General features: G+C 42.6%; 2 protein-coding genes across 3 annotated transcripts; one reads left to right on the top strand and one right to left on the bottom strand.

The window, feature by feature from the left end:
• The first annotated feature begins 305 nt into the window (after window positions 1-305).
• Window positions 306-10,792, top strand: LOC130714477 (PAP-specific phosphatase HAL2-like). Of its 2 annotated transcripts, none has more exons than XM_057564372.1 (3): window positions 306-593; window positions 2,113-2,803; window positions 10,192-10,792. In XM_057564372.1, the coding sequence occupies exons 1-3, from the start codon at window positions 404-406 to the stop codon at window positions 10,469-10,471; spliced, it is 1,161 nt and encodes a 386-aa protein (XP_057420355.1). In that variant the 5' UTR covers window positions 306-403; the 3' UTR covers window positions 10,472-10,792. The 2 variants fall into 2 exon arrangements, with proteins under 2 accessions (XP_057420355.1, XP_057420354.1); XM_057564371.1 differs by having other exon boundaries at window positions 314-593; window positions 10,168-10,792.
• A 469-nt stretch (window positions 10,793-11,261) lies between these two features.
• Window positions 11,262-12,047, bottom strand: LOC130712181 (uncharacterized). The gene has a single exon (XM_057562018.1). The coding sequence runs from the start codon at window positions 12,045-12,047 to the stop codon at window positions 11,262-11,264; it is 786 nt and encodes a 261-aa protein (XP_057418001.1).
• Between the last annotated feature and the right edge of the window lie 1,313 nt (window positions 12,048-13,360).

The following is a 13,360-nucleotide window of genomic DNA, read 5'->3' as shown; positions in this document are numbered from 1 at the left end:
ATAGAGTAGGCATGATAATGGCTCTCTTACTCATTGGTATCTGAAAAAAATACTCATCATAATAATGAATAGGGTAAAAATAATAGTGTTATGGCTGAGTAAATATTCACAAAAATAGTGGATATAAATGGTAATATGACTCATTTAATACTAAACTCGCTTCACATACCCAAACTCGCTTCAACTATCTAGTAGTTGTACGTGTTGGTAACTTGGTATACAATATTTGAATTTAAAATGAATAAATTTTATTAAAAGTTATATTACATCAACTTCATACTCAAGTAATTAAAAGCAGCAGGTTAATGCTTCTTGTCCCTTCATAAATCCCCTATAAATAACTTCCCAAAGCCACATTGGTTTTGTGTCAAAATTCGACCAAATCCATTCTTCTTCTTCTTCGATGGAGAAGGATGGGAAAATGATTGGTGTTTTCTCAGAAGCAGAGGAATATTCCTCAGAGTTGGATATTGCTGTTAGAGCAGTTCAGTTGGCATGCTCCCTCTGTCAGAAAATGCAAGACACTCTTTCCAAGTCTAGGAGCAAAGATCAGGTCCCAACCATGGATGACAATTTCCCAGTCACAGTTGCAGGTGAATGTTCCTCAAATTGTACTTTGTTGAATCTTTTCTTTAAATATAAATCCCTCTAAATTTCTCTTAGAATGTCCTTGAGGTTTTGCATAATCTAGAAAGTTGAGATATGACTAAATAAGTACTTATAAATGGGAGAACAATCATCATCTATGAACTAACTTATGGTTAAAGTTAGGTCTAGCACGAATTCTACATGTTCAATCATACATGTTTCACGTTTTAGACGCCCAACCTGAGTGTGAGAGTGTCAAACAATCATCACCACTGAACTAACTTCTGGTTAAAGTTAGGTCTAACACGAATTCTACATGTTCAATCATACATGCTTCACATTTTAGACGTCCAACCTGGGTGTGAGAGTGTGTCAAAGGAATTGATTAGAGATATGACTAAATAAGTCTTGGTAGAAGAATTTTCACCTATGAAGTAGTTTTTATAGCAGAGTTATGTCTAATCTGAATTTGAAGAGATGTGTTGTGTTATTTTAGATTGATAAGTGTTGGATTATTGTGTTAGATTGCAAGTTTGGAGTAGAGCTATCTGCAGCATGAAAATGCTAGGAACTTACCAACATACAACTCCTGCCAAAAATGAATTATAAAGATAGATTATGTGTACTCAGTTACTAGATTTGCTTGCTAAGTTAACTTGGGCCTAAGTTGCTTTTTTTTTCCTCTCGATCTCTCTCTTCTGGTCACATCACATTATATATCATGTCTATCACTTATCTATCCTCTTTTCTTATCTCTCTCGTGGTCTCTCAAAGGGTGTACAAGAATCATTTTTGAATCACTTATTAGTCAATTATGATAGAGAGCAACAATTAGGAGGGCAAGAAAAATATTTTCAGAATAGAAAGCTTTTAATAAATTCATGATTCTGAATAAGAAAATAATAGGTTGCAAAAGCACTAAAACAGTAGTAATAACAGTATAATCTCTAAATTTTCTATACTCCAATATTTTTCATCCACCTTACACCTCTCTCCATCCTCCTATGCTTTTCCATCTATCACACCTATTCAACATATTACCTGTGTATCCATTTTCTGCACCATAAGAGAGGCCATGGATCTTTGTCCTATCAAACACTTTGCTCAGTTGCTTTGAAAGTAGCCTTTCAGATGTAAAAAAGGGGAAACTATCCAAAAGAATTAATATCATCATTGTCTATTGAAAAACTTGACTTGATTTTTCAATTTATTGCTTAGACTTGACCTTTTCCAGTGTTCACTTTACATCTCGAATTTTAGATGCTGCTATTAGTACTTAAATAATCATGGGTAACTCTATGGTTCTGACTTTGCTAGAGTTATATCAAATTCATGTTGTTCACTTCATTATTTTCCTGACAACTTTGGCCATATGATGGTTTAATGTATATTAGTCTCTGAAATTTGTGAAAAAGATTGTTTTGGGGGAAAATACTAATCACTCTATTCCTAGCAGCTGTTGAATTTATATTCATGCTTGCAATTAATCATGAATTACACTGTCCATTCTGCTATTTTTAATAGTTTGGAGTGTCAAAGCAATTGTCAGCTGGATATTGTCTGAGTGTTTAGGAGGTGAAAACATCTCAATTTTAGCTGAAGAGGATGTTCATCAGACTCTCTCCAATAATAATGCATCAGAACTCTTAAAATCTGTGGTTAAAACTGTGAATGAATGTCTAGCCGAAGCGCCTCGATTTGGAGTTGAAGAGCCAAAATCACCTCTTGGAACTTCAGAGCTTCTTGAAATCATTAGTAAATTCAACACAGTTGGAAGTCCTTCTGGAAGATTTTGGGCACTTGATCCTCTTGATGGTACATTTGGGTTTGTTGGTGGAGATCAATATGCTGTAGCTCTATCACTCATAGAAGATGGAGAAGTGGTTCTTGGTGTTCTTGGGTGTCCTAACTACCCAATGAGAAAGGACTGGTTGAGTTATCAAAGCAGCTATCAGAGGATTATGTCCAAGTTGAATCCTTCAAACTCTGAAACTTGGAATAAAGGTTGTGTTATTTATGCTAAAAGGGGTAATGGAAAGGCTTGGATTCAGCCACTGCTCCATACTAATAAGAAGTTTATGTGGCCAAACAGTGCAAAACCAGTTTCTGTCTCTTCCAATGAAGATCCAGTATTGGCCACTTTCTGTGAAACATTTGAGAATGCCAATTCAAACCACTCTTTTACTGAAGGACTGGCTCATAGTGTTGGCCTCAGGTGAATTTCTATTTCATTCCCTTTCAATATCAGTATGTGTCTTTGCATATTACCTTATGTGATTGTCAGTGTCACAACATGAGATTTATTTCTATGCTATTTTCCCCCCTTTTTTGTTTGTATTCAAGTAATTTTATATGCATAGTAAGTCTTTGTTTGGCCCCTGCTCGGAAACCTCAGCATCAATTCCCACTGAGTGAAATCACTACTTGATAACAATATTGATGTTTGGGAGTTATATCAGAGAATTTATTTATGTCCCAAAATCAATTCTTCATAGAAGCAAAAGAGAGTAGATTTTGCGTTAAACATTATTGTTCCGAGTAAGAACATTGAGAAAGGGTGTAATCCCTAGAGAGAGAAGTGATTGTACTTAAGAGAGGTATCTAGAGAGAGAATAACTGAATTTCATGTGTGTATTCATAAAATGAGCCAAAAGTCCCTTACAATTGGTATCTGCTACCTATTTATAGAGGTAGTGTTGGGCCCCCATATGCTAGGGTCCTTAATGGGCCGTGTGGGCCTGGCTGAACGAGGCCCAATCCTACTGGCTTGGGGCGCCACCGGGCGGTGTGAACCCTGGGCGTTGCCCCTCTAGGGGCTCGCCCAGTCCACAAGTCCACAAGACACCGAGCTCGAAGCATGAGAGCTAAGTGTGTCTTTAAGAAAAATATGACATAACTGCCTAATGTTTATCCATCGTGTATGCAAAATTCCAAGTCACCAACATGGCGTGAAAAGATGAAGGGCGAGCGCCCTTGGTCCGCAAGTCCACAAGCTCGAAGCAGGTGAGCGAAGTGTGTCTCCAAAATGTGACCGTCAATCTCTGTCCCCTTGTGATCCCCCTAGCAGGTCGCCCGTTGCCACTTTCCACTTGGTACGGCGTTCCTCGGCTGGCGGTTTCGACCAACGCGCAGGAACTATTCCCAAGCTTCTAGTTGCAATAGCTTCCCCGCCTAGAAGATCACCTAGCCGCGCTACTTGGCGGGATCAACAAAGAATGTATAAAGCGTGTAGGTCGCCGACATGACGCAAATGAAACACAAACCGCCAATAGCGCAAGGAAATACGCAAATACATGAATCTCCGATTGACGCGGGACCTAGAAAGATGGTGTACAAACGCCTACAAGATTAAGGAGTCGTGGTGGCCCGCCTCATTACCCGATCCACTGACCTGACGAGCAACCCGAGCTGGCAAGTCCACAAGTCCACAAGCGGCGAGAACGATTACTTCGTATTGGCGATAAGTTGGAGCAGGTGTATGATCGTTCGCCGGCGGGAAAGGTGGCAGGCATGGGTCATGTGCTGATCATTCAATCATTGACTGGCGATAACCCCGGCGAGCGACTGAACTTTGTTGTTGGTGTCACCTGTCAGGCGATGGTGCTTGATCTTTATAGTGGCGAGGCTTTTCGCGCTTTCCCTTCTTTTAAAACCCTTTCAAATCCCTATCTGCCCCACGTGACTGCCCCACGTGACGTGTCGGTTACATCAATTTCCCCCTTTCTCCGGAACCGTCACTTCACCTTTCATAACCGTCCCATCGTGCGCAGTAACTCCCCATTGCACGCGACCCACCTCCCCAAAACCTCCATGACTTCCAACCTTCCACACGCGTCCAACACGCGTCACCCTTCCAGCTTCCCCCCTTCTCCTATAAAAACCCTTCTTCCCCACAGTCATCCCTTTCCGAGACCCCTCTTTACTTCCCTAATCGCTTACCAAACTCCTTCTGCCCACTTCCGCTCCGGAGCCGTCGCTTATCACCCTTTCCGCTACCCACTCTTCACATCCTACTCCGGTGAGTCCCACTGTCCTTATCTTTGCATCATACACATACTCATCTTTCCCTTTCTTTCACTTCACTGTCTTCTAAAAATGGCCTCAAGCCCTACCTCCCCTAACCACTCCTCTTCTTCCTCCGGAAGCGACCCTGATGCCACCGCCGCCGGCGGCCTTCGTTTAGAGGTCCCGGAGATCCCACCTTACCGACTAAAAACCTACGCCACTCTGCCCCTTCCAGTCCAAATAGCCCCCACTCACGAGGCTATAGACCAACCTTCTATTTTCCAGAATAGCGATCTCATCGTGCAGTTCGTGAACTCCCTGGGTGGTTTGTCTAATGACGATGAATTTGACGCCAAACTCAGGATCTGGATTTGCAGTCCTGAGGACCGCCCCTGGCTTCATAAGCCAGACGGTGACGTAAAGAGATCCCATTTTTTCTTTGCGTATGAATACATGTTTAGCGAGCTTGGAATCAGGCTTCCTTTCTCGCCCTTTGTCCAAACCGTCCTCCGCGACATCAACGCGGCTCCCTGCCAACTCCACCCTAACGCCTGGGCCTTCATTCGATGTTTTGAAATCTTAAGCGCCGCTGTTGGCATCGCCCCATCCCCCACCAGTTTCTTCTACCTCTACGACGTCGACCCCAAGTCCATCAAAAACAAAGGATGGATTTCCTTGAAGGCCCGAGCCGGCCGGAAGTGCTTGCACCCTCACAAAAGTAACGCGAAGTCCTCCTTTGCACGGAAGTACTTCCGTGTGGCGGTTCATCCCGCCTACCCAGAGGCATTCACCCTTAGAGACGGGACCGCCCTTTTTCCTCTTTACTGGACGGAGAAGCCCAATGGGATCACCGATCCTTCAGAGGAATCTTTGTCCGCCAACGACAAAGCCTTTCTTAATCTCCTTGCCCCACTTCCCATCCTTGACTGCACAACAGTCCTTGAGGGCGCTGTCCTCTCAAGAACTCCCAAATACCTAGGTTGCCCATAGCTCACTTTCATTATTGACATTTCCTTTCTCGTCTCCTATGTTGTCACTGATCGTATTTTTATTGTTACAGAAGATATGAATTTCACGAACGCCGAGCTCCTGAAGGCCCGCGAGAGGAGAATGGCTCGCTTTTCCCCAAAATTCAACACTGAGGGCGACGTGAAAAAACGGGGCGGTGCTGAGAACCAAGCCGAGAGCACCAAAGCTCCCAAGAGGAGAAGATTGGTCAAAGCCTCCTCCGGCGCCGGCACATCCAACCCTGGCGCTCAGCCCACCACTGCTGTTGCGCCTAAAGGCAAAAATGTCACTGAAGCCTCCGTTGCCGCGGCTATCGAGCCAACCACCGTACCAACTTCTACTCCTGCCACCGCCGGTGCGACCGCTGATGTTGCCGCTGAGTCCTCTGCTGGCGCCACAGCCGCCTCCGTCGGTGCCACAACCACCAACATTTCTCAATTCTCAGCTGCCGAGAAACTCGCCGGTGTCAACGCCACAAAAGCTGCTGCGACTTCCAACACTCCTGTTGGAGAGAAGGAAAAAGAAAATGAAACCCCGAAGTCTCCCTCTCGCCAAGATGCACCACCTAGCCCGCCCTCAACACATGATGCGAGCTCCATGCCTCCCCCGCCTCATCAAGGGGAAAAATCCTGTCCTGGCGCTGCCACTACCTCTGAAGCGGCTCAAATTGAACAAGCCCCTGCTCCCGAGGCCGGTTCTTCAAGCTATTATAATATGCTCCCCAACGCCATTGAACCCTCAGAATTCTTACTTGCTGGTCTTAACCGTGACGCCATAGAAAAAGAAGTTTTGAGTCGGGGCCTTAATGACACCAAGGAGGAGACTCTTGCTTGCCTCCTACGCGCTGGGTGCATCTTTGCCCACGCGTTTGAGAAGTTCAATGCCGCCACCGTTGAAGCTGAGCGGCTGAAGGCCGAAAGTGCCAAGCATCAAGAAGCCGCTGCTGCTTGGGAAAAGCGTTTCGACAAACTGGCGACGCAGGCAGGAAAAGACAAAGTCTATGCCGACAAGATGATTGGCACGGCGGGGATTAAAATCGGCGAGCTGGAGGATCAGCTGGCGCTGATGAAGGAAGAAGCAGATGAGCTTGATGCAAGCCTTCAAGCTTGCAAAAAGGAAAAAGAGCAAGCTGAGAAGGACTTGATCGCCCGAGGCGAGGCGCTGATTGCTAAGGAGTCAGAGCTTGCCATACTGCGCGCTGAGCTGGAGTTAGTGAAGAAGGCGTTGGCGGAGCAAGAGAAAAAGTCTGCGGAGTCCTTGGCCTTGGCGAAGTCTGACATGGAGGCGGTGATGCAGGCTACGTCCGAGGAGATCAAGAAAGCGACCGAAACTCATGCCGAGGCCCTCGCCACGAAAGATGCTGAGATTGCTTCCCAACTGGCAAAGATCAAAAGGCTAGAGGACGAGCTGGCGACGGAGAAGGCCAAAGCCACTGAGGCGAGGGAACAAGCCGCTGACATCGCCCTTGACAACCGCGAGCGCGGTTTCTACCTCGCCAAAGATCAGGCCCAACATTTGTACCCGAACTTTGACTTTAGCGCCATGGGAGTAATGAAAGAGATAACCGCCGAAGGACTGGTTGGTCCCGACGATCCTCCCCTGATTGACCAACACCTCTGGACAGCGACTGAAGAAGAAGAGGAAGAAGAAGAACAGGAGAAAGAAAACAATGAATAATGTAATTTTAACATTACTTTAGCTTTTACTGTCACCTTGTAGTGTACTTTTCCGCCATTCGTCTATGTTTAAGCAACCCTTCGCCATAGCTTTTTATATCGCCGTTGGATATTTTGTAAATCATGTTGGAATGCTTCCGCCGTACATTTTTTAGTCGGTTTGAATACCGACTTCCCCTTACCTGGTCTCTGCTGCTTGCCATCCCCCTTATCTTCGCCGCTCCTAACTTTTTTCGCACGCTTGGGTGACTCGTCGCCCTTTTCCAACTTCGCGCGCTTTCTTTTGAAAGCATCGTCCTCCTCGTCGAGAATATAAGTGCTGGCACGAGCACGCATGCTCCTCCACTCGCCATAGTCTACAAGTCCACCAGACTCTGTGTCCAAGTCATGAGGAGTAGGAGTGTCCTCACTTGCCGCATCGCCATCACCATCTTGCTTTAGCCTGTTTCCTTATAAGAAATTAGTTTGACTTGCTTGCCACTCTCAGCGTAAGGCCGCCACCATTTTGCGGTAGGTCGCTACCCTCATTTTTGGCGGTAGGTCGCGACCCTCTTGCGGTAGGTCGCGACCCTCTTGCGGTAGGTCGCCACCATTTTGCGGTAGGTCGCTACCCCCATTTTTGGCGGTAGGTCGCGACCCTTTAGCGGTAGGTCGCCATCCTCTTGCGGTAGGTCGCGACCCTCTTGCGGTAGGTCGCCACCCTTAGCGTGAGGTCGCCACCCTTTTGGCGACTTTTGTGTGTCTAAACTGAGTCTTACAGGTCGCCACCCATAGCGTTTGGTCGCCACCCTTTGGCATGAGGTCACCACCCTAGCGGTAGGTCGCCACCTCTTGGTGTGATCATCCCATTTCGGGACTCAAAGTGCTTTGGGTTCCAATGGCCAGTTGGATTACCAAAGCGGTGCTCAGTAGAATGGGCAATTTGTACCCCACACATCGCCAATGAATCCGGTTGTTACGTGGGCTTTTCCGGGGCTAATTTAGTTCATCGTGAAACTTGTTTCACTTTGTAACTAAATCGCGCCATCAGGAGCTTGTCCCACCCAATAACAAACCGCCTATGGAAGAGTCTTCCAAGTTTCACAAAACTTTAATGGTGTGCCTCAATTCACCCACTCCTTCTCTTTGATCCGATTTGCTCCTCTCTGTCTGAATCAAAACCAGTGAAGACAATATAACTTCTAATATCAACTTCAAAATAAGAAAATTAGGAAATACAACAACTGAGAAGGGAATCAAATGAAAGATGGAGGAAAAGTTTGAAGGAATTGGAAAATTTGTTGGCCAGCGATCTTAACCATAGCAACGCTTTACTCGCCAAACTTCCATGGCCAAAACAAAACGTGCCCACCAGAATTCCGCCGCCGGAGTAAAACGTGCTTGCTAGATTCCAACGCCAACGACATTCTCTCGCCGTCGAACTCCATCGCCAACAACACTAGCTCGCCGCCTTCCTTCAAAACGTGCTCGCCAAAGCCAACACGTGCTCGCCAAAGCAAACACGTGCTCGCCAAAGCAAACGTGCTCGCCAGAATTTGCTCACCGCCTAACTTCAACGCCGCTGACACTTGCCATGTACTCTTTCAGTGACTCCCCTTCTTGCTGGCGAATATTGTATAGGTTATTGATCGTCACCGGCTGATTCTTATTTGCCGAGAATTGCACTAGAAACTTGGATGAGAAGTCTCCGAAATTTGAAATCGATCCTCGCGGCAAAGTTGTGAACCACGCCATCGCCGTCGATTTGAACGTCGATGGAGACATCCTGCACTTCACCACATCTGACGCCGCATCGCCATCACCATCTTCGTATTAAAATACAGGAGATGATCTTTCGTATCGGAATCTCCGCTGTAAGAATCCGGAACTAACGTTTTCGTGTTATCCGGAATCGCCACACTCTTAACATCTTCCGAGAACGGACGGAACTCAACCACGGAATCTGCTTCTCTGCTTCCATCATCTCGCTGCTCGCGACGGTAGAAATCTAACTGCGCCTGTAGATGCTCATTCCGCTGCTGGATGTTGCCAATGTTGCGCATCAAATGGCGCCATTGCTCCTGTGAATGATGGTGTCTCCTGCGTCGAGTCTCCATCCAAACCAGAAACGATGCAAACTCGATCGGAAAACCAACACTAGTCACAGAATCAAAATCAGAAAACCAGAGAATTGCCTAATCACAATCAGAGGTAACTTCATGCACAATCAATCCACGTGAATGGGAGTAGAAAGTTTACAGTCCCCACAGACGGCGCCAAATGTTCCGGGTAAGAACATTGAGAAAGGGTGTAATCCCTAGAGAGAGAAGTGATTGTACTTAAGAGAGGTATCTAGAGAGAGAATAACTGAATTTCATGTGTGTATTCATAAAATGAGCCAAAAGTCCCTTACAATTGGTATCTGCTACCTATTTATAGAGGTAGTGTTGGGCCCCCATATGCTAGGGTCCTTAATGGGCCGTGTGGGCCTGGCTGAACGAGGCCCAATCCTACTGGCTTGGGGCGCCACCGGGCGGTGTGAACCCTGGGCGTTGCCCCTCTAGGGGCTCGCCCAGTCCAATTATGATTTCCGAGATTTTACACTAGATTTCACAACATTACCCTACAAAAATCACTTTTTTCATGAATGTATCCAAATATATATCACTTTACTTTCAACTCACTTTTACTGTAATCAATTTTACTCAAAATCAATCGTGACAATGGGCGCTCATAAAAAATGAAAAATTCTTGAGAAATATCCAACCACATTCCTGACTTAATGACTAGTCACACATTCTCAATTTCCCATTTAAAATACCACTTGAAGAAGGGCACCAAAGACAGCACAAATTTTTTAGTAAATTTTATGCTTCATATAAGATATCTCGTATTCATCATTTGAATTCAGTGACCAGCCATTGAGAGTACACAGCATGGTGAAATATGCTGCAATTGCTTGTGGGGATGCAGAGGTTTTCATGAAGTTTGCAAGGGCTGGTCAGAAGGAGAAGATATGGGATCATGCTGCTGGTGTTATCATCATTCAGGAGGCTGGAGGCATGGTAACTGATGCTGGTGGGGATCCCTTGGACTTCACAAATGGTTCATGTTTAGAAGGGCTTGATCGTGGTATAGTTGCCTGTGCTGGAGCCACATTACATGAAAAGATCATTGATTCTGTTGATGCTAGCTGGGCCTCTTCTTGCCTTTGAGATTGTTTCTAATTATCTACTTGTGTATTACAAATTGTGGTTATATCAATAATATTTGATATTTTCTTTTCTGTTTTACACAAATATCATACAAACCGGATTTGGGTTCCCTGCAGTCCGAAAATCCAGCATGCTTGCCGTCAAGTGTTTTTAGCCACATGACCACAGATCAAACCATACCAATTTTAAGTTGTAATAGGTACTTTAGAATGATAACTCAAAATGTAAGTCATCGGACAACTCAACATGCTTGAATGTGTGAATGCGCGACTCAATTAAGTGCAGGGAATCTAAATCCTTAGAAATCCTTTTTGCTTGATGTATTGGTAGAGCTTATTACTACTAGTCATTACTTATTGTTGTTTGAAGTTGTGTTAATAAAAAACCATCATGACTTTGTATTCTGAATTTTTAGTTAGTTGAAAGAGATGATTTACGAAGTTGAATAATTATCATATGCTAAAGTTTACTATTTAAAATAGAGACAACATGTGACAAAGGGGAAATACACATATTTATTATTCTAATTTCTTTTATTTCATGAGATATACAAATAATTACATAGTATATATAAACAATTACTCAGTGTACACTGTACACTATCGTGCAGGGCATTGCAAACTCTTGTTCTTCATCAAGAGAAAAAAATCCCCAAATTTTACTTTTGATCAAAACCTAACCCATGTAAGGATTTTGCGACATACTACGTATATCCGAAAGATGTACATAAATAATACTATGTTTTATCATGATTAGACAAAATCCCTCCAAAATATTTAAGTAAACTTAATTATACAGAAGTTAGATGAAAGCTCTTGCTAAAACCGTTGACATTAGCAAACACCCCAACCAACTCTTGCCTATAAGGTAAGAATGATCTGTGTTTATTTTTCTCTTTCCTCATTCTATTCATCACATAAAACTTCTCGTGAGCTGACAATTTCATTTTGCGCTTCTCGCTCTTTCCCTTCTTTATAACATTTTCCACATTTCCCGTATTTGATATTCCTTGAATTGAAGGATTAAAGAAAACTAAAGTTTCCTTTGTATTGTTGTTTTTCCAATGATTCATGTGCCACAAAAATCTCCATATCTTTGAGAACCTTGTAAATTGCCTCTTCTTGACACACAAGGTTGAAGCCTCCACCTCCGCCATTGTTGTAGTTGGTGATGGCTCGTTGTGTGGTTCTTTCGAAACACCACTCCGGTTTAAGGAAATTTGATTAGTTTGCACATCAAATGACTTCTTTAGTGATGATTGGAGAGGTGATGTGGCAATTACAGGTGTAATATTAATTAGAAGGGATTGGTTGGAAGCCGGGAAGATTGGCCGGATTTGTCCATTGTCAAAGATATCATCGGCAAATGTAAATGTTCTCCTGGGCTCAATGGATGCAAAGCTAAACCCTTTTTGTTCATTGAAATTTCCTTGGTTGTTGTGTTCGATTTGGGCATTGTAATTTGTGACAAGTTTTTCAGTTACAAGAGAAAAGTTATTAGGTTGAAAGAATGAGCAAGGCATAGGAAGAATGGGCAGAGCTTGAATCCTTAGCATCTTGATACTTGAGGTTCCCATTTGCATTTTGTTTCTCTTATGAGTTTGAAGTGTTTATGAGGTGAATTGAATGTTGGAAGTGATTGCAAAATGAGAAACTAGAGTTATATATAAGTAACCTACAATGTGAGGTTGTTTTTTTTTCCGTTAAATGACGTTGTGCTGGATTTATGATTTTATGAAAGTAGTTGGACAGGGAAGGTGTGAAGAGAGTAGTTATGTTCTTAATAGTTGATAAGTTACACTTTATATCATTTGTTTATCATTTCTAGGCCTTGCGATATTTTAATTTGTTATTTTGTTAATAGATTAATAGAATATAGTTTTCTGTAACTTTTTTTTCCCCTTTTTTGTCATATTTTTGTTAGTACATGTTTTCAACTGCATGCACGTACATTTCCACCTGTAACCAAAAAAACTGCACACACGTAAATGCTACCTCCTTCATTTAGGCTGTCAGTTACTCCTCATTATAGAATACTAATTAGTTGATATTTTCAAGGTAATTTTTTTCCTGTACGTGAGATTAAATTTTAAAATACTGAAAAACTATTACAAAGAGAACTAAAATGGACAAATAAAAAAAAACAATTTATAGGAGCTAATATTTGTTTGGTATATCGGAAAGATAAATTGCACCCGTCAGGAATCGATCTCTGGACCTCCCCCTATCCAACTCATATGTCTCCAGCTCCTACCACTTATAGGAGCTAATAAGTTTAAATATTAATTTCATCATTGTATTTTTTTTAGGGTTTTATTTCATCATTGTATTGAATATTAAAAAAGTTGAAAAAGTTTAAAAGTTTAATATATATAATAAGTGTACATATTAATTAGTTAATACTAATTTGCATTAAAAATGTTTAATTTTAAGTTGGAAAACATTCATTTAGAATTCAAAAATGTAATATTATATACATATGCACACAAAAACAATTGGTTTGGTTTTTGAATCCAAATGAAAAAACAATTAAAAAATATAACGAGTGGGTTTGATTTATTTTCATATATCATACAATTTTTCTTAGAGAGCGATAATTTAAGAGATTTTTTTTTCTTCATCCGAAAACATAATTTAAGAGTTTTAAGTAGAGTGGTAATGACAGAGAGGTTTGATTTGCAAAAATTTAAAATTGGAGAGACTAAGTCTGCTGGAAATATGGGATTAAAATCATAGGTAGTCCAAACTAATGCGACCAAAAGTGTAATTTTTTTGGCTTTCGATTTTATTTATTTGAGAAAAGAAAAACTAAAGATTTGAACAAGTTAAGAACACCCGTGGAGTAGATACCCAAATTATTTTTGGACAAAAAGGGATACCCAACTTAACC

Source organism: Lotus japonicus, chromosome 4, assembly GCF_012489685.1.
Source record: "Lotus japonicus ecotype B-129 chromosome 4, LjGifu_v1.2".
Classification (NCBI taxonomy): domain Eukaryota; kingdom Viridiplantae; phylum Streptophyta; class Magnoliopsida; order Fabales; family Fabaceae; genus Lotus; species Lotus japonicus.
This window is presented reverse-complemented; position numbering and strand designations above follow the sequence as displayed.